We start from the raw sequence: 25,001 nt of genomic DNA, 5'->3' as shown, positions 1-25,001 counted from the left end.
ATTTATGCCAGGAAGAGGAATGACAGACGCGCTCTTTATTGTGAGGCAGTTGCAGGAGAAGTACATGGCGAAGAGGAAGAGGTTGTTTCTTGGGTTTGTTGATCTGGAGAAAGCATTCGATAGGGTTCCACGCAAAGTATTGACATGGGCATTGAGGAAGTTAGAAGTGGAAGAATGGTTGGTCAGAGTTGTGATGGCAATGTACAAAATAGCGCGCACAGCTGTAAGGACGAAGGCCGGGAACAGTGGTGAGTTTGAGGTGAAGGTGGGAGTGCATCAGGGGTCGGTACTAAGTCCACTACTATTTGTAGCTGTGATGGAGGTGCTGGCTCAGACCGTAAAGGAGGGTTTACCGTGGGAGTTGTTGTATGCAGATGATCTGGTGTTGATTGCGGAAAGTATGGATGGACTGAAGGAAAAGATGAACAAGTGGAAGGAAAGTATGGAGACAAATGGTCTGAAGGTGAATATAGGAAAGACGAAGGTGATGGCAAGTGGTAAAGCATGTGGTGAGGTGGAAAGAACTGGGAAGTGGCCATGTGCTGTGTGCAGGAAGGGTGTCGGAGTGAACTCCATTCAATGTACAATGTGCGCTGAATGGGTTCATCAAAAATGTAGTGGTCTGAGAGGGTCATTAACCAGTGTGGCAGCTACATTCAAATGTAAGGTGTGCACAGAGGGAGCTGCAGATGGAGGAAATGTTGAGTTGGATGTTGGAGACGGCCTGAAGCTGGAAGGTGTGAAAACATTTTGCTATCGCCGAGACATGCTGAATGGAGAAGGTGGATCAGACTCGGCAACGGTTGCAGGAGTGAGATGTGCATGGAAGAAGTTTCGGGAACTGAGTGGCGTGCTGATGAGGAGGGGAGTGTCGTTGAAGCTGAAGGGAAAGGTGTATGCTGCATGTGTGAGAAGCGTTATGATTTATGGGAGCGAGACATGGGTCATGAATGTAGAGCAGCAACGAAGGCTGGAAAGGGTGGAAATGCGAATGGTTCGGTGGATGTGCTGAGTGTCGCTGAGAGAGAGGAAGACAAATGATGAATTGCGAAAGATGATAAGAATAGAGCCTGTGATTGATGCTGTGAAGAGGAACAGGTTGAGATGGTTTGGTCATATGTTGAGGAAGGATGAAAGTGACTGGTTGAGAAGAGTGATGGAAATGAATGTAGAAGGAAGTAGAGGACGGGGAAGACCGAGAAAGACTTGGCTAAAGATGGTGGAAGAAGACATGCGGGCAAGGGGATTAACAAGGAGAGATGCAGAAAATAGGGCAAAATGGAGAAGATTGTCATGGGGACCACAAGGCTAACCCCCGCTCTTGCAGGGAAAATGGCCTTAAAATGCATGTTGTTGTTGATTGCTCTTCCATGAGCTGACTTTTGTATCCAAAAAAGCCTTTAAACAATAACTTGAAAGCATTTTAAGAAGACAACTTTCAAAAAAAAGTCTGGTCAGTTGGATTTAAAAATAAATCTGACATTAATGGTCATGGATTGAAATTGTTTTGGGTCAGGTGGTTGGTGGCTAGTGTGTGTAGATTGCCAGAGGTGGCCTGAGATGGCTGAGATGAAAGTGAGATTGTGCAGTTTGAGCTGTGGTGATGTCACCCATTGTCGAACAAATATTTTTTCCAGATGCTAATTCTCTTTCCTTCAATCACGTCCATTCCTTGGTACTTCATACCCGTGTTTGTTTGACCTCCCGCTTCAGGTGATTGAGTTGGAATTCAAGGTGCTGCTTTGCCTTTGATAGTTCAGGACACTTTGCAGCCAAAACGCCCTGCACAGAATAAATAAGTCCAGGTAAAGGGATTTGTTCATCTGTATGTGGAAACGATAAGGCACAAACTGCACAAAATGATTTTTAAATGTATTTGCAAAAAAGAGTGGAGACTGTAGAGTGGAGACATTTATAGATTCAAAATTAAATATTAACTCTTCTTTATCTGTGTAACTGTATGAGAAGAAAGCTCATCGACATTATTTATCATGGTGAATAATTGATAGTAAAAGGAAGCAAAGGTGGACCTGGACTTCACTGTAAAATTATGTCGTTTGTGATGATGTAACTAACATCTGCAATCACCTGGAAACAGGATCTTAGCCGCTTGGCGTGTAGATGGTTTTTAAGGCTGCCGTAGTGAAAAAACTATCTGCTAACATAATTATATAAAGATAGGAGACATGTCAGACATTCAAAATGATCTATGCACAAAGTATTCAAAATCGTGAAAAACATGAACATTGGTTTCTATTCTCCTCATAAAACTGAGCAACAACTTTGAAATTCTAAAATTATAATATGGATTCTTGGGGAAAATGCCAGGGGCATAGAAAAGGCTCCTTTATATGGTATGTGCCATGTGGCAAAGTATAGGAAAGAAGGGACATTCCATAGCTAGTCGAAAATCCCAAACAACAGAAAAGAAGGGACTGTGGCGGACACAAGCAAGGGACACGAATTCAGTGCACCAGCAGGTGGCGCGAACGTCCAGGCGGGGAACTGGAATACATGCCCCGCCTATCGACCGATCGGCCATGCCCGGGGACTAGGCGTGGCCTCGGCACATATATGCGGGCTCTAAGCTCGAGCCCGCCCAGTGCTGCAGTTCGAGCTTTCAAAATAAAGACTCTTTTGGTTATCAAACGCGTTGTGGCCTACCTCTTTGGCAAGCAAGTTGTGTGCGCAGCACCACACTTCACTGTTGACCCCGATTGGTTCAGCCGTTGCTGACCACCGAACGCGCCATGGCCAACAATGCCGTCGCAGTAAAACTCCCAGAGTTTTGGGAAGCACAGGCCGACGTGTGGTTCGTGCAGGCTGAAGCGCAATTTCAGCTTCGAGGCATAACGGCGGACGAGACCCGTTACTACCACGTGGTCGCCGCCCTCGGGCCCGGCACTGCCGCCCGAGTCGTGGCCATCCTGCGGCACCCGCCGGCCGACCACAAGTACGGGGCGCTCAAACGTCTCCTCATCGCCACGTTCGGCCTCACGGAGATCGAACGGGCCGACCGCCTCCTGGACCTTCCCGAACTCGGCGACACACGATCATCGTGCGGATGGATTATATGCTGTTGCTGCTGGGTGACCAAGCCCCGGATTTCTTATTCCGGGCGCTCTTCCGACGCCAGCTACCTCTACAGGTACGCCTCGTGCTGGCCGGTTCCGAAATAAGGGAACCCCACGCCCTGGCCGTAGAGGCCGACAAATTCTTCGCGGCTTGCGACACGCGGTCGAGTTACGGTGCGGCCGTCGTGGATCCCGAGGCTGATGCTACTGCGTCCCTCGTGGCCGCTTCCGCGCCCCGCCCACCACCACCGCCGCCGAGAAAACCGTGGCCGCCGAAGCCCCCACCGCCGCAAGCCTGGTGCTCTTACCATGCCAGGTTCGGCCACAAGGCTAAGAAGTGTTGCCCGCCATGCTCGTTTGACAAGTCGGGAAACGACCAGGCCGGCGCTCGGTAGCGGCCCTGAGCGTCGGCCATTCCGGCAGCCTCCTATTCATCACGGACACCTTGTCCGGGCGCTGTTTCCTCTGTGATACAGGAATGCAGGTAAGCGTCATCCCAGCCTACACGTCCGACAAGCGAACCGCGGGCCGGGGCCCCGCGTTGCTTGCCGCCAACGGTACACCCATCTGCACGTTCGGGAAGCGCTGCCTCTCCCTGCGGTTCGCAGGGCAGCGCTTTCAATGGTCGTTCGTGACCGCCAGCGTGCCCATGGCATTGCTCGGTGCGGACTTCCTATGTGCGCATGGGTTGTTGGTCGACGTGAAGCGCAGACGGCTTGTCCAGGCCGAAACCTTTAGCTCGCTCGCTTGTTCGCTGAGCAGCTCGTTGAGCGGCTCACCGAGCGGCTTGCCAAGCGGCTTGCTGGACGGTTCCGTCCCGGCGAGTTTAGTTTGCATGCTTCCGGCAGCGGACGACTTTACCCGCCTCCTCGCCAGTTTCCCGGCCCTCACGCGGCCCACCTTTTCAGCGGTGGCCGTTGAACACGGGGTGGAGCATCACATCCCCATGGTCGGGCCGCCGGTCTATGCCCGGGCACGCCAACTGGAGCCCACGAAGCTCGTGGTGGCGAAAGCGGAGTTCGCCACGCTGGAGCGGCTGGGGATCGTACGGCGCTCCAACAGCGCTTGGGCTTCCCCGCTGCACATCGTGCTGAAGCCCGGCGGGGGATGGCGGCCGTGCTGGGACTACCGCCGGCTCAACGATGCCACCACCCCCGACCGCTACCCGGTCCCACACATTCAGGACTTTTCCGCCCGGTTGGCCAACACGACCGTGTTTTTGAAGGTGGACCTCTTCCGGGGCTACCATCAGGTCCCCGTCCAACCGAACGACGTCCCGAAGATGGCCGTCATCACCCTTTTCGGCCTCTTCGAATTTCTAAGGATGCCCTTCGGGTTGAAGAATGCGGCTCAGTCGTTCCAGCGGCTTATGGATAGCGTCTTGCGCGACTTACCTTTCCTGTTCGTCTACCTGGACGACATCCTAGTCGCAAGCTCGTCCCGGGAGGATTACCTGCTCCACCTCCGCACGCTTTTCGAACGCCTGGGCCAGCATGGCCTAATCATCAACCCTGCCAAGTGCCGTTTCGGTGTCACCACCATCGACTTCTTGGGGCACCGCATCACCGAGCACGGGGCCGTCCCTTTACCGGCCAAGGTGGAGGCGGTCAGGGATTTCCCGCACCCCCCCCCCCCCCCCCCACGATCAAAGGGCTCCAGGAGTTCCTGGGCATGGTAAACTTTTACCACCGCTTCGTGCCCCACGTCGCCCAGCTCCTCCGCGCCTTGCACGAGGCCTTCCGGGGCAAGCCGGGCAAAGGTGACATCGCATGGTCGGAGCCGATGGCCGCGGCGTCCGCGGGCGCAAAGCTGTCTCTGGCCGACGCCACCATGCTGGCGCACCCGGCGCCCGATGCACCGATCGCCCTCACCACCGACGCGTTGGATTACGCGGTGGGTGCGGTGCACGAGCAATGGGTGCGTGGTGCTTGGTAACCGCTGGCGTTTTTCAGCCGGCAGCTTCGCCCGCACGAACGCCGGTACAGCACCTTCAACCGCGAGTTGCTCGAACTCCACCTGGCGGTCCGACACTTCCACCATCTGCTGGAGGGCCACCCGTTCACGGCCTTCGTTGACCACAAGCCCCTTGTGTTCGCGATGGCCAAGGTCGCCGAGCCATGGTCGGCATGGCAGCAGCGCCACCTCTCTGCCGTGTCCGAGTACACGACAGACATCCGTCACGTGGCGGGTAAGGACAACCCGGTGGCGGATTGCCTTTCCCGGTCCGTCGTGCACGCGGTCCACCTCGGGGTCGACTATGCCCGGATGGCGGAGGCCCAGACCGCCGACCCCGGCATCCAGGCCTTGCGGACCGCTGTCACGGGCCTCCGCGTCACCGAGGTGCCATTCGACGCCGCAGGCACGGCCCTCCTATGCGACGTCTCCCTCGGCCGGCCTCGCCCCATCGTGCCCGCTGGCTGGCAGCGCCCGGTGTTCAACGCCATCCACGGCCTGTCCCACCCTGGCGCGAGGGCATCCCAGAAACTCGTCGGGGCAAAGTTCATCTGGCATGGCCTCAGGAAGGACGTCCGCGACTGGGCCAGGACGTGCCTCGCGTGCCAGCGCGCAAAGGTCCACCGCCACATCCAGGCACCGTTGGCCCCGTTTACGGTGCCCGAGCGGCGGTTCGACCACGTGCACGTCGACTTGGTGGGACCTCTGCCCCCCTCGCGAGGGTTCACCCACCTCCTCACCATGGTCGACCGCACCACACGGTGGCCGGAGGCCGTCCCATTGGCGGCGACGTCTGCGGCTGAGGTGGCGCAAGCCTTTATCGCCACTTGGGTTGCCCGGTTCGGTTCCCCCTCGGACATCTCGTCCGACCGCGGCCCCCAGTTCACCTCGGAGCTCTGGGCCGCGGTGGCGCAAGGGCTCGGGGTGAAACTACACCGCACCACGGCCTACCACCCCCAGGCCAATGGCCTGTGCGAGCGCTTTCATCGCTCCATGAAGGCCGCGCTCCGGGCCAGCCTCTGCGACGGCGGTTGGGTCGACAGAATCCCCTGGGTTCTGCTGGGCCTCAGGACGGCGCCCAAGGACGACCTGCGCGCGTCCTCGGCGGAGCTGGTCTTCGGGCAACCACTGCGGGTACCGGGTGAATTTATCCCCGACTCCACGGCTCCTTGGTCCATGGCACAACAGCGCTCCGCCCTTCAGAAGACCGCCCGGAGGTTCGCCCCGGTGCCAACGGCACACCACGGTTGCCCGCCTTCCCACGTCGCCCCGGAGCTTCGTACGGCAAAGTACGTGTTCATCCGGCATGACGCCCACCGGGCACCGCTACGGCCCCCGTACGACGGGCCCTTCCGCGTGTTGGAGACCGGGGACAAATTTTTCATGGTCGACATCGGCGGTGCCCCGGATCGCATTTCCATGGACCGCCTCAAGCTGGCCCACCTCAATCCGGACCACCCCCCGCCAGCGGCTATGCCTCCACGTCGAGGCCGACCCCCGGCGGTCGGCCCCCCGGCACCCCCGCCAGCAGCTCTGCCTCTGCATCGAGGCCGCCCCCCGGCGGTCGGACCCCCGGCACCCCTCAGCCCCGCCGTCCCGCCACCCCCCAGACCGGCACCCATCGCCAGGGGGCGTTTCGGCCGGGTCATCCGGCTTCCCCGCAAACTCACCCTTCAGGTGCGCGGGAATTCTGGGGGGGGCGCGTGTGGCGGACACAAGCAAGGGACATGAATTCAGCGCACCAGCAGGTGGCGCGAACGTCCAGGCGGGGAACTGGAATGCATGCCCCGCCTATCGACCGATCGGCCACGCCCGGGGACTAGGCGTGGCCTCGGCACATATATGCGGGCTCTAAGTTTGAGCCTGCCCAGTGCTGCAGTTCGAGCTTTCATAATAAAGACTCTTTTGGTTATCAAACGCGTTGTGGCCTACCTCTTTGGCAAGCAAGTTGTGTGCGCAGCACCACACTTCAGGACATTCGAAAATCTCATGTGCATGCTGGTCTACCCATTTGTTCTCAGGAGGTACCAAGTAATGCTCTAGGAAAGTTCATATAAAGGGGCACCCTACATCTGGCAAATAAAATACATTTACTTCTTCATGCGGTCCGTCATGCGGTCTTCAGCGGTCCGTCGTTTGTGATCCAATAACTTTCGTTCTCTGTTTTCCCAGTCTTTTTGTCGAGATCATGCCTTTGGTTGTGCCTCATCTAATTGTGGTTTGCATTTAATAGTGGTTGCTTTGTGAAAAGGATTAAGCTTACTATGTTCCCTCTTGCTTTGAACTATGCTTTATTGTCCAACTGTGCCAAGGAATGTAGAAAGATTGTGAGACTGCTTGCTCTATTAGACCCCCTCATGAAAACACGTCTTTTTGTCCTTGACCAAAGGCCAGCATGGAAGATAAGTTTTGAGAATGTCACTGTGCTCTTTCTCCCGCATCTTTCCCTTTGCTCATGCCAAAGAAGATAGGGTCTCGGTGGGAGATATCTGGCCCGTTTTCCTTTGTCCGCGCTCATTTTTCAGCGGAGATTTTTTGTATAATTTTGTGTATGTAAAGAAACTCTGGGTTGCCAATTTTCCAGGAGTGTATGGGGCCATGCTGTTCAATTGTGAATGGTATGACTCTTACACCCTCCACAGCGCTGTGATATTGGTTCATCATTAAATCTTGTTATCTCAGGAACTCAAGGTGTGGAACATGGTTCTATTCTCCTCAGTTGGTGTCAGAAGTGGGATCCGACTCTGAGCGATATTTGGGAGGCAGACCCTGTGGAGACTCAGCGGAGAGGCTGGCCAGCACTGATTCGATTAACGTGAGCTTTCATACTGAGGGGTCTTTCCAAATTGAGCACTGTATCAGGGTGGGCAGGAGGCGAGTCAAGCAGTGGTCCAAAGACACTTATCGTCTTCAGCTTTGGAGCACTGTCATCACCATTGCGATCTTGCACAACATTGTAGGCTGCCCAGTCCAGGGGAAGAGGGGAAGAGTGGAGCTGCGAGAGCCAAGCAATTTTTCACATGAAATTTTGATCGCAGGAAATTTTTATAAGAACACTCACGGAAAGCATATCTGTCTAAGTGTATTATGTCCAAATTTCATACAGATCCTTCAAATAGTTTGCTCACACGAAGCATTCAAACGGAGCAATAGAGCGAAACAGAAATTTCAGTGTCCCAGGCCTATGTTTGATAGGGTTAATGCTATTAAGGCTAATTTTGCTAATTGCCCAAAATATGCAAGTTAGCATCCGGCAGTTTCTAAGTGCTGGGGACCCATACTGTACATTTCTAACTTAAAACGTTGGGGTACTCAACATTTCCGGGTTCACAAGAGGGCTCTATAGGCTTGGCAAGTAGACTAATGAGTAATGTCACACATCAAGCTTTCATCATCCTTGCAATAGTGTTGTATTGGCTTGCCATGATCGGTGCATCTTCGCTTCCCCACGTTTACTCCTGGCACCAACTTCATCTGCTCTACCAATTTGGCAAGGGCCACATTCTTTTGACATTTTGGTTTTATCGGAAATACCTCACGGCAGTTCGGACAATCACAGACTGTGGCCTCTTCCCTGCTTTCCCAGTGTTGCTTGATGCAGACTTTACAAAATGAGTGGCCACATGGCAGAGTAATAGGTTCCTTGTACAGTTCAAGGCACACAATGCATTGAAGTTCATCTGCACAAACTCCAGTCATCGAAGAAGATGCCATTTTCTTGTGTTGTGGAATTTTTTAATAGCCTATTAGCCTTTGAATTGATTTGACAAGACTCAAGAGAAGTAAATGTCCACATTTTGTCTCAGAAGACAATTAATGATTTAATGACACATAGTAATACTTGATTCACTTTCACCAAAGGTATTTACAGATTACACTTCCATTTGAGTTACACATACACGAATAAAACGAAATCACTACGCCGCATTCAACACACTACAATACATCACAAGTGAACCAAGAACTCTCCGAGGGTGCCGTGGCATGGCTTTTTATGGTCAGAGATCAAAGAGCGGGGTCAGGTAAGGTTCAAAAAGATAACAAGCATTGCGTGTCTTCACTCCTTGGGTCAGCTCTTTTCTTTCTTCATATGCAACTCTCCCAGCCATAAAATGTCAAGTCATGGAGAAAACAGATTTCTAACATCTTACAAAATAAACAAAGCCTTCTGCTTCTAATAGATAATATGCCTTCACGTGACTGAGGACATCGGTTGCTTCTCAATCTCTAAGAGAAAAACAGGGTCGGAGAAAGTTCGAATCAGTGAGGGTTATACATCATTGTTTTGAATATTTTATATATATATGTATATATATATAAAGTTTACATATTTTCAATGGCAAAGTCGGGGCTCAGGTAAATCTTCTTGATTTACACAAATTACGTACACAAATTAATTTTCTTCTTCTACACTTGTATCAGAGAAGGAAGTGGAGCACAGTTGAAACCTGTAGATCGAGAGGGGTAGTTATAAAAACAAAACTTTCAAGGTAAGAAAACATCAGCTAAATTACTATGGAGCACAACTACCTTAGAAACAGGAGAGTACATAGAACACGATACCCCACTCAGTGTTAAAGTCTATACAGGAATGCCTTGTCGTTCACGAGGTGGTGAAAATCCCCGAGAACCGCAAACTTAGGGGGTAATGGGGGAAAATATGGTTATGAACTTCAACTATAAAATTGTCCAAACTGTACCATTAATTAACATGTTTGTGCATTGTTTGTGCTGTTTGGATTCAAAAGAAAGTATTATTTTCCTGTATTAACAACATAAAATAAAGTTTATTTTCCTGAGTTATTAGGTTTACTCTCCATGAAATGGAGGTAACCGATTGTTATTCCCATAGTTTTTCTTATTATTATTCTTCCACCCTATTTTGCACCAACGACAACTTTAAAATTAAGTTTCTCAGCAACCGCTGGTCGGATTGACAGGAATTTTTCATCAAATGATCGGCTCGGCTCCTATAATTTTTTCATGCTAATTATGACGTCATAGGTCACATAGTATGGGCGCCATCTTGTAAAACACCTTCAACTTTGCCCCTCTATATCTCCTAAACGGCTCAATGGAAAAATTTGAATAATGGCTCATTCTAAAGAAGTCTGCAATGGCACCAAAAAACATGTGTATTTCGTATATTAAAAATGCTAACGTTAAGAGGTTAGAATTCGTCACACATATTTGCTCCCACGACAATGATATTTTTTTCCCAGATCCGTAGTTAAAAAAAACTCAGAATGCAAAAATTTTCGAAGTCATACGTCACATGGTTTGACCGCCATATTGTTTTTCGTGAAAAACACGAAAACCCCTTTTTCTCCGCAACGGCTGAACAGATTGAGCTCAAACCTGGCATGAATAATCCCATACCCATGATGAACAAAAAAGTCAGTGAGCATGACGTCATGCATCACATGGTTTCGGAGTTATGACGTTTTTAAGCATAACCTAAAAATGCTATCTTCTCCATAATTTGTGAATATATCAAGTGGAAGCTTTACACAAATGTTCACCATGGGGAGAAGTTTCAATCATACTTGAGACGTTTTTATCAGTCACATGGTTTGGCCGCAATAAATAATTGAGGGGAAATCCTAAAAAGCCTCTAACTCTTGAACCACTGCATTGATCGACTTGAATTTTTAATGCAATGTAGCTCTCATCAAGCGGAACAAGTGTGTAAAATTTCAATATGATTGGTTGTAAGGTCTCGAAGCTATAAGTGTTTATTTTTGAAAGAAAAAGAAACGCACCATTTTGTCCCACCAGGCCACGTCACTCAGTGCTGTTGCCATTTTAAGTTTTAATTTCCTTTAAAAACCATTTTCTCTACAATAATTGGACCGATTGAGATCAAATTTCACCATTGGAGGGACTCGGTCTGTAGAATATTTTAATGGTAATTATGACGTCACAGGTCACGTGGTTCGGCCGCCATATTGGTTTTCATGAAAACACGAAAACCCCTTTTTCTCTGCAATGGCTGAACAGATCGAGGAACATATAAACATCCGCCAAACTTTGCAGGCAGAATCGTGTACCCATGACGAACAAAAAAGTCAGCGAGCATGACGTCATGTGTCACATGGTTTCAGAGTTATGACGTTTTTAAGCATGAACCTTTAAAACTTAGCTCCTCCCTCATTTTTGATCCAGTCGAGGGGAAACTTCACAGATGTGTTCAGCATATCAGTCTACTATAATATACTTTTGGAATTTGATACTTTGATACTACTATAATATCATAGTATCAAATTTGATACTACCTCTAATATACTCCAAAAAATCATTTGGAATCATCTCGTGATAAATTGATGGAGAAAAATAATAATAATAATGTGAAAGCGGAACTATCTTTATCTTTGGAGGCCATTTTTCCCCACAGAGCAGGGGTTGGCCTTTTTTTGGGCACCGTGGTCCCCTTTTTTGAAGCAATGTTTTACAGCCGGATGCAATAATGTGAAAGCGGGGTTGTTGTAAAGTGTGGGGGTGTGTGTGTGTGTGTGTGTGTGTGTGTGTGTGTGTGTGTATGTGGGGGGTGGGGGTCTGGGAGTGTGTGTGTGTGTGGATGTGTGTGGGTGGGGGGGAGGAGGTTGGGGTGTGTGTGTGGAGGGGGGGGGGGGTGGGTGTGTGGAGGGGGGATGTGTGTGTGTGGAGGGGTGTATGTGTGGAGGGGGGATGTGTGTGTGTGTGTGTGTGTGTGTGTGTGTGTGTATTGGGGGGAGGATAAGCGTTTGTGTGGATATGTGTGTGCGTGTGGGGGGGGGGGGGGTTGTTTGTGTGTGTGTGTGTGGGTGGGGGTAGGGAGTGTGTGTGTGTGTGTGTGTGTGTGTGTGTGTGTGTGTGTGTGTGTGTGTGTGTGTGTGTGTGTGTGTGTGTTTCGGGGTTGTATCCAAGGGGGTTGTGTCAAAGCATGTCCAATGAAAGTGGGGTTGTATCAAAAGTGGGTGCGAGTAAACTGTTCAACACTGCCCGCAGTTTTAAGCGGCAGTTCTACTTAATATTATTCTTTCTAGAACATCAGACCCGTCGCTTCGCTGGCGGAAATACCATTCTTTACTGCATTGGCTAATCTATGGGGGAAGAAAAAAAAAGGATTCTTGGGAGATCCTGCTCTCCGTGCAGGGATAACCAACATCATACTTGATGCTTACCTCTTCCTGGATGGGGAACGGGACTGGATGTGCAGTGTGCACCATCACAATTGGCAGCATTATTCGAGTCAATGCGCTCAACATTGATCTTCATGTCAACATCTCCTCCACGCACTGTTTTCATTTCAGCAACAACCTTGCCAGGGAGGGGTTCAAAGAGGACGTCAAATGAGAACAAAAATAAAAACTCGACACAATTTGACGCCACAACGTCGACCGATATGCCTCTGCCCACATTATTACATCATTATCAGAACATCCCATGTCCAGGCCTATGCGGATTGTACAGACCAACGCATTTTATGTTATATTTGAGTGGAAATTGGGGGGATAAACCCCCTCGTCAAAAACGTGCGGAGATATGTCCCGACCATTCCCCACCCATCGATGCCTGTGTGAACAGCCATATCCTCTGTCGTTGAGGTTGCTCTCTTATAATAGCCATTATGGGCCTTTACAAGGAAGTTAATTTAAAAGTTGTTAAACTATAAGATTTAATAAATTGATGTGGTCGAAAGGCCTCCTCCAACATCTATGCTTCTTTTGTTTCGTTGTGTGTCGCCTCATGAACATTCATTTCAAAGGGATTCCTCTTAAAGCAAGACAATTATCCCAAATATTTATAAAATGTGGTCGAACGATATCTTTATGACAATTGCAATGGAGAAGGAACAGCCATGACGTTGTCTGCAGAAAATGCACCATTGAAAGTCATGCTTTAAGATGGTCATATAAAGGACTGGCTGAATGCACCCGGCGTTGCCCGGGTTCTTTTTGAATGAATTGAATCTCCTGTACATAGGTCTGACGCGAGCCCAGTATCAGTTAGTGCTCAACGATTCCTTGTTCTTTCTTCTGTCGGGCCCCGCGAGAGAGAATTTCGAATGATGTGTTGCAATCAGTCAGCTATTCCTATTAAGTGCATAAATTGTACTTCAAGAGAATTTTGAAAGAAGAAGAAAATTTATTGTGAAATGGGCCCAGCCTGGCCGAGGCAGCCTCCACCGGCCTCGCCACCTAGCCTATAACCTTCCTGGGGCCTGTTCCGACAATTTTTGTTTCAGAGGTTTCCTCCTATCTTTCACCGTTCAGGAGATTAGCGCGTGCAGACAAACAAACAAACAAAAACTTTCTTTTATATATGTAATAATAAATAAAAAATAATGATAATAATGAATAAAAAATAATAAATAATAAAATAATACAAATATTAATAAATAATAATATAGAATAGAATATAGAAGATATAGAAGAATAAGATGTAATTGCGACCAAATCGTACATGCATCAAATTCTGTCAATTACTTCTCCATTGTGACTGTGTTTTACCTCTTCTTACGATAAGAGAGCAAACGTGGATGTCACCGAAATTAACTTCGATATGGAAATAGCACCACCTGTGGTGGCAGCCGGTATTACAAATCCAGTTCCTTTATCTCATGACATGTTATGATCAATAAAATGTTTTTCAAAAACGACAAAAATTACAAAGTGCTTTTTCCAAGACTGTGCCTTTTTCTTTTTCCAAGAAAATTGCACACCCTAGTTGGTTTGAGAAGGTTACTCCGGCCCAGAGGGCGGGAGTGCACGCCAGTACTTCAAATTATGCATCCATCGAAAAGCTTAATGAGAGCATGACTTACCATCGATGTGTTCACATTGACTCCTGTTTCTCCAGGGTGTTCCCGGGAAATGTTCAAACCAAGTGTGGTTCATTATTTCCTGAAGACAAAACATTGTACAATAAAGTTTAGGAATCACAGTAAAACACCACAGAACCACTCAACCGCCCCAACCCCCCAAATTGGACAGAAATAACAACACAAGATCAGCGGCCCAGACCTTGCTGTTCAACCCACCTGCAGCGAGATCCTCTTCATTGCATCTTCACAAACCATTGATGACAAGAGCGAAGTGCACGGTTTGCTGAGCCATGCTGGAGGATGGTATTGGGGCAGCCCGTCAAAGGGTGACATGATTTTCTGTAATGAGATTGTACAGTTACCAAATTATTGATTGACATCCACACGTAATGTTCACATTCGCCTTCAGGCACAGAATTTTTTTTTAAGGAATTCAAATTCCAACTGGAACGCCACTCAGTAGAGCGCATACTCCCGCCGTGGGTCAAGTTGGAATAATACGTTTTGTTTAACATCGCCTCTGCCCAAAACAATAAATGAAAAAGAAAGTAGGCCCAACTGTCAGATAATTTATTTTAATATATCTCGGAATTAGAGGAGAAAAACACCATTTAAGATTAAGAATAAATGTTTTAATGCAGTTAAACAAAAACAAAAATTCCCAAGAAAATTTCCCAAAAAAATTCCTGGATCCGGAAAAATATCCTGAGCTTCAACAAAAACTAATCAATTCTTCCTTATCCCAAGGGCAATCATCCCACCAACTTTCATCCAAATCCGTTCAGAACTTTTCCAGATATCTTGTTCACGAACACACGAACATACGAACACACATACACACACACGGACGGACACGATCGAATGCATTACTCCCTGGCGGGAGTAATTATATCCAAGATGATTTTTAAAGGCCAAAAAATCAAATTTTCTCTTGGCTCACCAAAAACTTCACTCACAGTTCAGAACAAATTGGGGAAATAAAAAATATATAATTGAGGAAATTAATAGAAAGTGATGGTGATGAGTGTTTTCCGGTAGGTTATGGGAGCGTGGATAGAATGAGAAGAGAATTTAAGAAAAGTTGAGATGGGAAAAGGGAAAGGAAGGGTGAGCCTAAGATGAGCCAGATATCCAAAATGGGGGGAAGGAACATAAAAAGTGCTGTTGTTCCACAAGGGTAAACCATATGTGGTTCCCCATCTGCTTCATTCATCTCACAGGTACGGTAAACCGACCCTGGGCACGAAGATCCGGTCAGAGGTGAGTGTTGTGAATTGCATCCATGGTCGTTTGCCAGACACGCCGGGCATTCGGATTTATATGACCCGCGCCCGTAACATAAAGGAGGAAGAAAATGGGTCAGTGAGAGTCGGGATGCGGGGAAGTGCGTGGGGCGATGGGGCAGCGTGGTTGTCGCTTCTGTGTCGTCTATATATTTTGAACCATCATGTGGAGAGTTTTGTGGATCACCATTTACCATTTACATTTCCAATCAATATCTGTTTCTGGAAAATGGAACAAAATTTATCTTTTGCATCCTAGGGAGCGTGAGGACAGGAAAAGTTGGGGGGAGGAGGGGAGTGGGATGTCGAACTGAAGAAAATATAAATTTATAAACAGAAGAAAGGGGTTTGGATGAGTGAGGATAACTAGGGGGAGGTTAGTAGGGGAGATGCGCGAGAGGAGCTTTAAGGAAGAGAGAAGAGGGGAGGTCAGAACCAATAAAAAACACATTTCTAAAGTTACAACATTCACGATGCCAATTATAAAAATGATGAGGAAATTTACAAAAGCTCACCCTTAATTCCCTCTTGCGAAAGGGATATCGTTTGGTGAACAATGAATGCAGAATGATTCCGCTTGCCCACACATCAATGGGAGGACCACTGTAGCCTCTTCCTCGGAGGATTTCCGGGGCCATGAAGGATAATGTACCCACATATCCACGGAGCCGCTGACCCGGTACGGAACACCTCGCGAGGCCGAAGTCGGCTACTTTAAGTGTTCCGTCCCAACTGTAAAGAATGTTTTGGAGCTGGAGAACAAGACAAATTGTTAAAAGGAATGGCTGGACATTCACCATTTGAACTTCAGTTTTGTGAGCGTCTGTGTGTGTTGGAATGAGAAGTTTGAGAAAAAGCTGCGAGTTATTTGATCAAAATACAATTATTAAATGAACACCAGAAAAAAACATGTGTGTGTGTTCTTATCTTTATATCGGAATGCACAATGTTCTGATCATGGATGTTCTGCAAGTGCTGAAACCATCTGGAAAAGACCAAAAGTAGACGATGAGATGCGCCTTTTGAAATGAAAAATCAAACTCGTTCACGATAATCTCGTTTCTTGTTCAACACAACATTTCAAACCGGACATTACATTACACATGCAATGTGTGATGAATATTAATATCACACATGTTAATACGATTCAGCTCACCTGGTGCATGATTGGCCAAGCGTGTTTTTCAGAAAGTGGGTCACCTTGACGCATGCAATCAAACAGCGTGTCTGCACACAAAACTCATCATTAGTCTTTTCATAGAAACAAATAAACAAATACATGGCAGTTGCAGGTTGATTTAGAATTTATTATTTGGCAAAAAAAAAAAATTTTTTTGCAAGTATGTTGCTCACTCCTGTTTGTGTGTGTTTGTTTGTGTGTGTGTTTGTTTGTCTGTCCGCTCTCTTATACTTGCCTACAGGTCACAATTTTAAACCGATATTCACGAAACTTTACCAAATGGTAGAGTTCGTGGTCCGACAAAATTCTATTTTTGGGGTCAAAAGGTCAACATAGGCCAAAGATCAACAACCATTTCAAATTTCTAAAATCCTCAATTTTCATCCGATTCACTTGAATTTTGAATAGGATTTACATATCGGCGAACTGAATTCAACCACCAACAATTTATGAGATCAACAGAGGCCAAAAGGTCAACATAGGCCAAAGCTCAACCACTTTGTTTTGAATTTCTAAAATCCTCAATTTTCATCCAATTGACTTGAAATTTGAAGAGGATTTACATATCGGCGAACTGAATTCAACCACCTACTATTGATGAGATCAACATCGGCCAAAAGGTCAACATAGGTCAAAGGTCAACAACAATTTCAAATTTCTAAAATCCTCAATTTACATTTGATTCACTTGAAATTTGAATGGGATTTGCATATCAGTTAACTGAATTCAACCAACAACTATTTTTGAGATCAGCATGGGCCAAAAGGTCAAAATAGGCGAAAGGTCAACAACTTTTTTCAAATTTCTAAATGCCTCAATTTTCATCCGATTGACTAGAAATTTGAATTGGATTTTCATGTCAGCAAACTGAATTCAACCACCAATGATATAAGAGGTCAAAAGGATGCTCTACTGGGTGCCATTCTGCTTTGTTCTCTTTTGCCAAGTGTCGCTCTATGAGTGATTTTTCATTAAGTGATTCTTCTTCACCATTGAGTGATAGGGCCAGAAACAATATACAGGGAGTCTCCGACATAACGGGTTACGTTGCTGCAGTCCGTTTGTAAGTCGATTGGTACGCAAGTTGGAAAATATTGCCGATAACCCTATAATGTGTACGTGCACACTACCAAGTCACTTTATACAAAATAAAATCTTTTTCGTTTGTTTTTTTACCTTTAACTACCTTTAAGGCAATTTGTGTTCTCCAGTGTTCAAGTATATAATTCAATATAAGTAAAGGCTTAAAGAGGTTTAAAGGTGTAAAAATCAAGTAACTCCGGTTTTACCGCCATTTTCTCCAGCGTCAATAAAACCACCCATCTAACCCGTTACATTAGTTATTCGTGCCTGTTGTTTGTCCTTTATAATGCCCTTAAAATCAGTACGTTTCCTGTTTGGAATGATTTCCCATTTTGTTTGACTGCCAGGCAGATGGAGTCTTCAAACAAGGTGATTCGATTTTGTGTAAAAACAGTATGTTTCCTGAAAACAGTTTCCGATTTTCTTTGATTTCCGATTGACTAGGTTGACTAGGTCAGAAGAAGAGTGGACATGTGTTGTGTGCAAGAGACGAGATGGAAGGGAAGTGGTGTGAGAATGGTGAAGGGCAGGCAGGGACAGAAATACAAGTTTGTGTGGCAAGGGTGCCTGGAGGGCGTGAATGGTGTTGGTGTTCTGTTTTCTGAGGAGTTTGTAGACAGTGTGGTGAGTGTGACTAGAGTGAGTGATAGGTTGATGATGGTGAAAATGATGATTGGAAAGCTCTTGGTGAACGTCATCTCGGGATATGCTCCGCAGGTTGGTCGGAGCGATGAAGAGAAGGACAAGTTCTGGTGTGCGATAGAGAGGCTGATGGAAAACGTGAAAGATGAGGAAGTTGTTGTGGTAGGAGGAGACCTAAATGGACATGTGGGAAGGAGTATGGATGGTTTTGAGGGAGTTCATGGGGGTTACGGATATGGTGTGAGAAATGGAGAAGGTGAAAGGATTTTGGAGTTTGCTGATGGAGCTGATTTGTTGATTTGTAATACTCAGTTCCAGAAAGAGGATAATAACCTTGTTACATACACGTCAGGTGGGTCGACGACAACCGTTGACTACCTGATGGTGAGTAGGCGAGATAGGGGGCACCTAGGGACACAAAGGTGATCCCGGGGGAGGAGGCTGTTTCACAGCACCACTTGGTTGTCTGCGACATAAGGGTGAAAGGTGCGAGGAGAGCTCGGCGGGTGAAGTACCAACCGAGAATGAAGGTGTGGAGGTTGAAAGAGGTGACAGTAAGGGAGGCATTAAAAGAGAGGCCGAGTAGGGTAGAGGATGATGTGGTTGAGCTTGAAAGTGGTTGGATGTCAATGAAAGCTAGTCTGTTGGGAGCCGTTGGTGAGGTATGTGGATGGACAAAAGGACCACCGAGGCACTCGGAAACATGGTGCTGGGATGATGAAGTTGGAAAGAGGATTGACGAGAAGAGGAAGAAGTTCAAGGAGTGGCAGAAGGCGAAGGGTGCGGGAGCAGAAACAGCAGAGCATGAAAGTTATAAGGCAGCCAAGAAGGCTGCAAAGAAAGAGGTAGCAAAGGCGCAGGAGGCATGTAGGAAAATGTTCGGAGAACGCTTGGATTCGGAAGTGGGTCAGAGAGCAGTATTCAGGATTGCAAAGCAGATCGCGAAAGAGAGGTGTGATGTGATGGGGGTGAGTTGCTTGAAGGATGAAGTGGGACAAATCGTTGTGGACCCAGATGGAATTAAAGGAAGATGGAAAAGATATATGAAAATGCTGTTGAATACAGAGAATGAATGGGATGGCAGCATAGAGAGTAACCCAGTTTTAGGACCGGCAGAGAAGATAACTGAGAAGGAAGTTGAGGAAGCAATAAAAGCAATGAAGAGTAGAAAAGCTGGAGGGCCGACGGGAGTTGTGGGAGATATGTTGAAGGCAGCAGGAAGTTGGGGTGTGAAGAGAATGACAGAGATCCGTAATCTGGCGGTGAAACAAGGCCGCATTCCAGTGGATTGGGAACTGAGTACCCTCGTCCCTCTATACAAGGGGAAAGGTGACCCTCTAGAGCAGGGGCGGGCAACCCCCGGCCCGCGGGCCACATCCGGCCCGCGAAGGCTTAGCGTCCGGCCCGCCACCCTGCTAGGCTTTATTATTGCAATCCGGCCCGCGGACCTCCCAGTAAAACTCATATCATTTGTAAATGTAAGAGTTTATATTTAGCCGGTCTGAATTCAAGAAAGGGACATTTTGTCTTCAGCACCATCCTCTTCCGGAAGACATGCGCACGGGGAACTGTCTTGCCTAGACACCGCCTGCTTGCTGATAGGCGGTCTTTTCAAATCAGCCGGCATGTGATACGGACGTCCTTCCGATTCAGTCAGCTTGCGACAAACGTTGGTGTCTGGGACAAATAACTTGCAACAAAGAGGTAAGCGACGCAGAGTTCTCTAAACCTATTTCAATTTTCACTTTCTTTCAATTTGCTTTGTTTTGTTTGTTAGAACATGTTATTATCTTTCATTTGCTGCGTTTAAATAATTTTATTCTCCCTTTTTATTTGTAAAAATAAAAATATAACGAGCTTTCTATTTGTAAAGAAAAAAAAAATATAACGAACTTTCTGTTTGTAAAAGAAAAAAGAAATTGACGAACTTTTGTTTAAAAGGAAAACGAAATTGACGAACTTTTGTTTAAAAGGAAAACGAACTCTTTAAAAAAAAAAGTATGCAGACTGATTCATTTCCTGTATTTCAGTTTTACGGTGAAACTGTGTCATATTCAGCGTTGGCCACGTGCGCGCAAAATAAATACATTCATCTGTACAATTCGTCTTCCGAGATTTTTTGTGCCCCAGATTGCTTGCTGTTACATCATTTATTCATTGCTGATATACCTAATTTTCTTCCTTTTCAGCTCATCATGTCTGCGACCCAGCGTGTTAAGAAGAGGAAAGTGGACCTCGAGCGTCGGATCTTCAACCCTGAGTGGGAGAAGTACTTCTTCATCGAGCGCTTTGGACAGGCCCAGTGCCTCATATGCTTGAAGACTTTGGCTGTCCTAAAAGAGTACAACGTGCGCCGCCACTGGGAGACAGAGCACCGCTCGTCAAACTTCGCGTCGGTGTCTGCCACCGAAAGGAAGGACGCCATGGTTAGACTATCAGGCAACTTGGAGAAACAAACTTCACTCTTCCGCAAGCAGAATACTGAGGCCGAAAAGGTGACGCGCGCCAGTTATGAAGTCTCCCGCATCCTTGCTCGCCGAATGAAGCCATTCGCGGATGGGGACTTCATCAAGGAATGCCTCCTCGCTGTAGTGGACTCCGTCTGTCCAGAGCAGCGTTCCGCCTTTGAGAACGTGAGCCTTTCGTCCCGCACCGTTCGTCGCCGCATCGAGGATATGTCGGAAAACGTGCACGACTCACTCAAAACACGCAGCTCAAATTTCGTCGCCTTTTCCCTCGCTCTGGATGAGAGCACCGACACAAAGGACACGGCCCAGCTGTCCGTTTTCATCCATGGCGTCACCGCTGACTTTCAAGTGTGTGAGGAATTCCTCCAGCTTGTCCCGCTGCGCGACACCACCACTGGGAAAGACATCTGCGACGCCGTGCTTCTGTGTGTTGATCAGCACTCCCTGGACCTCTCCCGTCTTGTGTGTGTGACGACCGACGGTGCCCCGGCGATGGTTGGTGAGAAGAAGGGCGCCGCTTCGCTGCTAGTGCGTCACTGTGCAGCCGCCGGATACACTCAGCCCATTAACAAGATGCACTGCATCATCCACCAAGAGTCCCTGTGCGCTAAGTCTGCCAACCTCGTTGGTGTCATGTCTGTCGTGGTGAAGGTCGTCAACTCCATCCTCTCCCGCAGCCTTAACCATCGTCAGTTCCAGGCACTGATGGACGAGGTGAACGTGCACTACAACGACCTGCTCTACTTCTGTGAGGTACGCTGGCTGAGTCGTGGGGCCATGCTGTCTCGGGTGTGCGACCTACAGCAGGAGATTGCCACCTTTCTACGTCAGAAGAACCTTCCCCACGCTGATCAATTCTCTGATCCGCGGTGGCTAGCTCGCCTGGCCCTGCTCACGGACATCACGGCGCACCTGAACACCCTCAACATAAAGCTGCAAGGCAAAGACATTCTCGTGACAGACATGTACGCGCACATCACTGCCTTCGAGGTTAAACTGCGCTTGTGGGAGGCTCAATTGGCTTCTGGTCAGTTTGTGCATTTTCCTCGCCTTGCTGCATGTGCCCCTGACGATGTGGACCTGGGCACTTGCGTTAGTGTCGTCAACTCTCTACGTGAGGAATTTGCTTCCCGTTTTGCAGGAGTCAGGGTGCTGGCTGCGGACTTCAAGCTTTTCACTGCTCCCTTTGACTTCCCCGTGGAAGACGCCCCTGCCTCCTTACAGATGGAGTTGGTGGAGCTGCAGTGCAACGATGAAATGAAGGCGAAGTTCCGCACCTCTTCTCCATTGTCCTTCTTCCGCGACACCGTTCTCCCTTCTAACAATTTTCAAAAATACATTGCCCATGTCCAACGCATTGTGGCCATGTTCGGCAGCACCTACTGCTGTGAACAGCTCTTCTCGAAAATGAAGTACACGAAGTCTCACCTTCGCTCCCAACTCTCGGACCGCCACCTCAATGACATTCTTCTGTTGTCTACCTCAACCATCGAGCCAGACATGGAAATACTTCTTCATGGCAAACAGCACCAGCAGTCTCATTGATTTGTAGAGTGTTCAATGCAATTTTTGTACAATCTATTCATGTAAACAAAATATAGTAATTCTGAGATTTCGTTTTTCACTCCGGCCCGCGATCTCCTTCCAAAAGTCTCATCTGGCCCTCACTCTGAAAAGGTTGCCCGCCCCTGCTCTAGAGTGTGGCTCGTACCAAGCAATAAAGTTATTGGAGCATGGAATGAAGGTATTGGAAAGGGTGTTGGAGAGTAGGATAAGGAAGAAAGTGAAGATCGACGAAATCCAGTTTGGATTTATGCCAGGAAGAGGAATGACAGAAGCACTTTTTATTGTGAGGCAGTTGCAGGAGAAGTACATGGAGAAGAGGAAGAAGTTGTTTCTTGGGTTTGTTGATCTGGTGAAAGCATTCAATAGGGTTCCACGTAAAGTATTGACATGGGCAATGAGGAAGTTAGGAGTGGAGGAATGGTTGATCAGAGTAGTGATGGCAATGTACAAAAGAGCACGCACAGCTGTAAGGACGAAGGACGGGAACAGTGGTGAGTTTGAGGTGAAGGTGGGAGTGCATCAGGGGTCGGTACTAAGTCCACTACTATTTGTAGCTGTGATGGAGGTGCTGGCTCAGAACGTAAAGGAGGGTTTACCGTGGGAGTTGTTATATGCAGATGATCTGGTGTTGATTGCGGAAAGTATGGATGGACTGAAGGAAAAGATGAACAAGTGGAAGGAATGTATGGAGACAAAATGTCTGAAGGTGAATATCGGAAAGACGAAGGTGATGGCAAGTGGTAAAGCATATGGTGAGGTGGAAAGAACTGGGAAGTGGCCCTGTGCTGTGTGCAGGAAGGGTGTCGGAGTGAACTCCATTCAATGTACAATGTGCGCTGAGTGGGTTCATCAAAAATGTAATGGTCTGACAGGGTCATTAACCAGTGTGGCAGCTACATTCAAATGTAAGGTGTGCACAGAGGGAGCTGCACATGGAGGAAATGTTCAGTTGGATCTTGGAGACGGCGTGAAGCTGGAAGGTGTGAAAACATTTTGCTACCTCGGAGACATGCTGAATGGAGAAGGTGGATCAGACTCAGCAACGTTTGCTAGAGTGAGATGCGCATGGAAGACGTTTCGGGAACTGAGTGGCGTGCTGATGAGGAGGGGAGTGTCGTTGAAGCTGAAGGGAAAGGTGTATGCTGCATGTGTGAGAAGTGTTATGATTTATGGGAGCGAGACATGGGTAATGAACGTAGAGCAGCAACGAAGGTTGGAAAGGGTGGAAATGCGAATGGTTCGATGGATGTGCGGAGTATCGTTGAGAGAGAGGAAGACAAATGATGAATTGCGAAAAATGATGGGGATTGATGCTGTGAAGAGGAACAGGTTGAGATGGTTTGGTCATGTGTTGAGGAAGGATGAAAGTGACTGGTTGAGAAGAGTGATGGAAATGAATGTAGAAGGAAGTAGAGGACGGGGAAGACCGAGAAAGACTTGGCTAAAGATGGTGGAAGAAGAAATGCGGGCAAGGGGGTTAACAAGGAGAGATGCAGAAAATAGGGCAAGATGGAGAAGATTGTCATGGGGACCGCAAGGCTAACCCCCGCTCTAGCAGGGAAAAGGGCCTTTAAAATGCATGTTGTTGTTGTTGTTGTTGTTTTGATTTCCGATTCTGTTTGATGAGTGATCACAATGATTGACCAATAATTCACCAATATTATGAATTTTTTGATTAATTAGTTGTTTTTTTATTTTTGTTTTTAATTAAACCTGCACTAAACCTTTTTTTTCGTTTTTAATTACAAAAAAATAATTGAAAAAGAAATTTTTAAATAATTTGTTTCAATTTGTTGTTAAAACAATTTTTTCAATTAAATGTGCACTAAATTTTCAATAATAATCATTTTAAAAATAAACTCTTTCAATTTTTAATTAAGTCAACATTATTAATTAATTTTTAATCAACTAATATTAACCAATATAATTAACCAATATTATTATGATTGACCAATAATTAACCAATAATAAACGAATATTATATATTTAAAGGTGAATCAATCATGTAATTCCGGTTTTACCGCCATTTTCTCCAGCGTTAATTATACCACCCATCTAACCCGTTACATTAGTTATTCGTGCCTGTTGTTTGTCCTTTATAATGCCCTTTAAAACAGTACGTTTCCTGTTTGGAATGATTTCCCATTTTGTTTGACTGCTGGGCAGACGGAGTATAAATATCATCCCGCTCCTCTCTGCGCATGCGCGATAGGGACAAACCCTGAGCCAAGGTTCTGTAAAACGGCAGACTTGTCTTCCTATTCATAATTCATGTTCTGATTTGTGTTCAAAATGTAACATTAATTTTAAACAAGTTCTTCCTCAATCATAAACTGATAGGACAGACAGGCGGACGGACCTGAGACAATTGCTTAACCCCGCTTTGAACTTTGCATGCGCAGGGTAATTATTACCGATTCGAAATCGATTAGGATATCCAAGTGTTAAATATAAATGGACACAAACATCACCATATAACAGAAGGCGAATTGAAGAAGCCTTACCGCCTTGAACGTACTCCATCGTCATGGCTGCGCAATCATTCAAAACTTGGAAATGGAGCATTTGCACTGCACGGGGACAGCAGCAGCAACAAATGAAAACGATGTTGAAATGGGTCATCCCGACACGGGACTCACTTCACTTTGTCTGCACATTCATGTTCCACAACACATCACATGTAGCTGCTCTCAGTTTCCCTGCAAATGTCCAGGCTGCCGACCCATCTCATCGCCTTTATTCCTCTCCGAAAGAAAGAACACTTGACAAAGCTACATCCAGAAATGTTATTCCGGAAAGGTTTTTCAAAAAGTGTCCATAAATAAATACCTATTGTCCAACCCCATGATACTCTTGGTATAGTATTGTTGCGGTTCTGAGAATGTACATATATGATCATTAAAGGTTAAAGGTTTGCCCCCATAGTTAGTCCACATGCCACACGTA

General features: G+C 47.0%; 1 protein-coding gene across 1 annotated transcript; it reads right to left on the bottom strand.

The window, feature by feature from the left end:
- Window positions 1–8,831: 8,831 nt before the first annotated feature.
- Window positions 8,832–24,765, bottom strand: LOC137414709 (uncharacterized). Its single transcript, XM_078771044.1, has 7 exons — window positions 24,560–24,765; window positions 16,273–16,343; window positions 15,632–16,101; window positions 14,050–14,172; window positions 13,834–13,912; window positions 12,191–12,326; window positions 8,832–9,254 (listed from the first exon to the last, which is right to left on the bottom strand). The coding sequence occupies exons 3-6, from the start codon at window positions 15,914–15,916 to the stop codon at window positions 12,316–12,318; spliced, it is 498 nt and encodes a 165-aa protein (XP_078627170.1). The 5' UTR covers window positions 15,917–16,101; window positions 16,273–16,343; window positions 24,560–24,765; the 3' UTR covers window positions 8,832–9,254; window positions 12,191–12,315.
- Between the last annotated feature and the right edge of the window lie 236 nt (window positions 24,766–25,001).

The sequence above is a fragment of the Myxine glutinosa genome, chromosome 1 (assembly GCF_964187855.1).
Source record: "Myxine glutinosa chromosome 1, kmMyxGlut1.1, whole genome shotgun sequence".
NCBI classification, from domain to species: domain Eukaryota; kingdom Metazoa; phylum Chordata; class Myxini; order Myxiniformes; family Myxinidae; genus Myxine; species Myxine glutinosa.
This window is presented reverse-complemented; position numbering and strand designations above follow the sequence as displayed.

Bases quoted from the DNA above. Each gene is read 5' to 3' on its own strand.
- LOC137414709 (XM_078771044.1), bottom strand. From the start codon at position 15,916: ATGGTGAATGTCCAGCCATTCCTTTTAACAATTTGTCTTGTTCTCCAG. The intron at 14,173-15,631 runs GTGAGCTTTTGT...ATCTCATTACAG, and splicing joins TTCGCAAGAGGGAATTAAGG to AAAATCATGTCACCCTTTGA. The intron at 13,913-14,049 runs GTGGGTTGAACA...TTTTGTCTTCAG, and splicing joins TGAAGAGGATCTCGCTGCAG to GAAATAATGAACCACACTTG.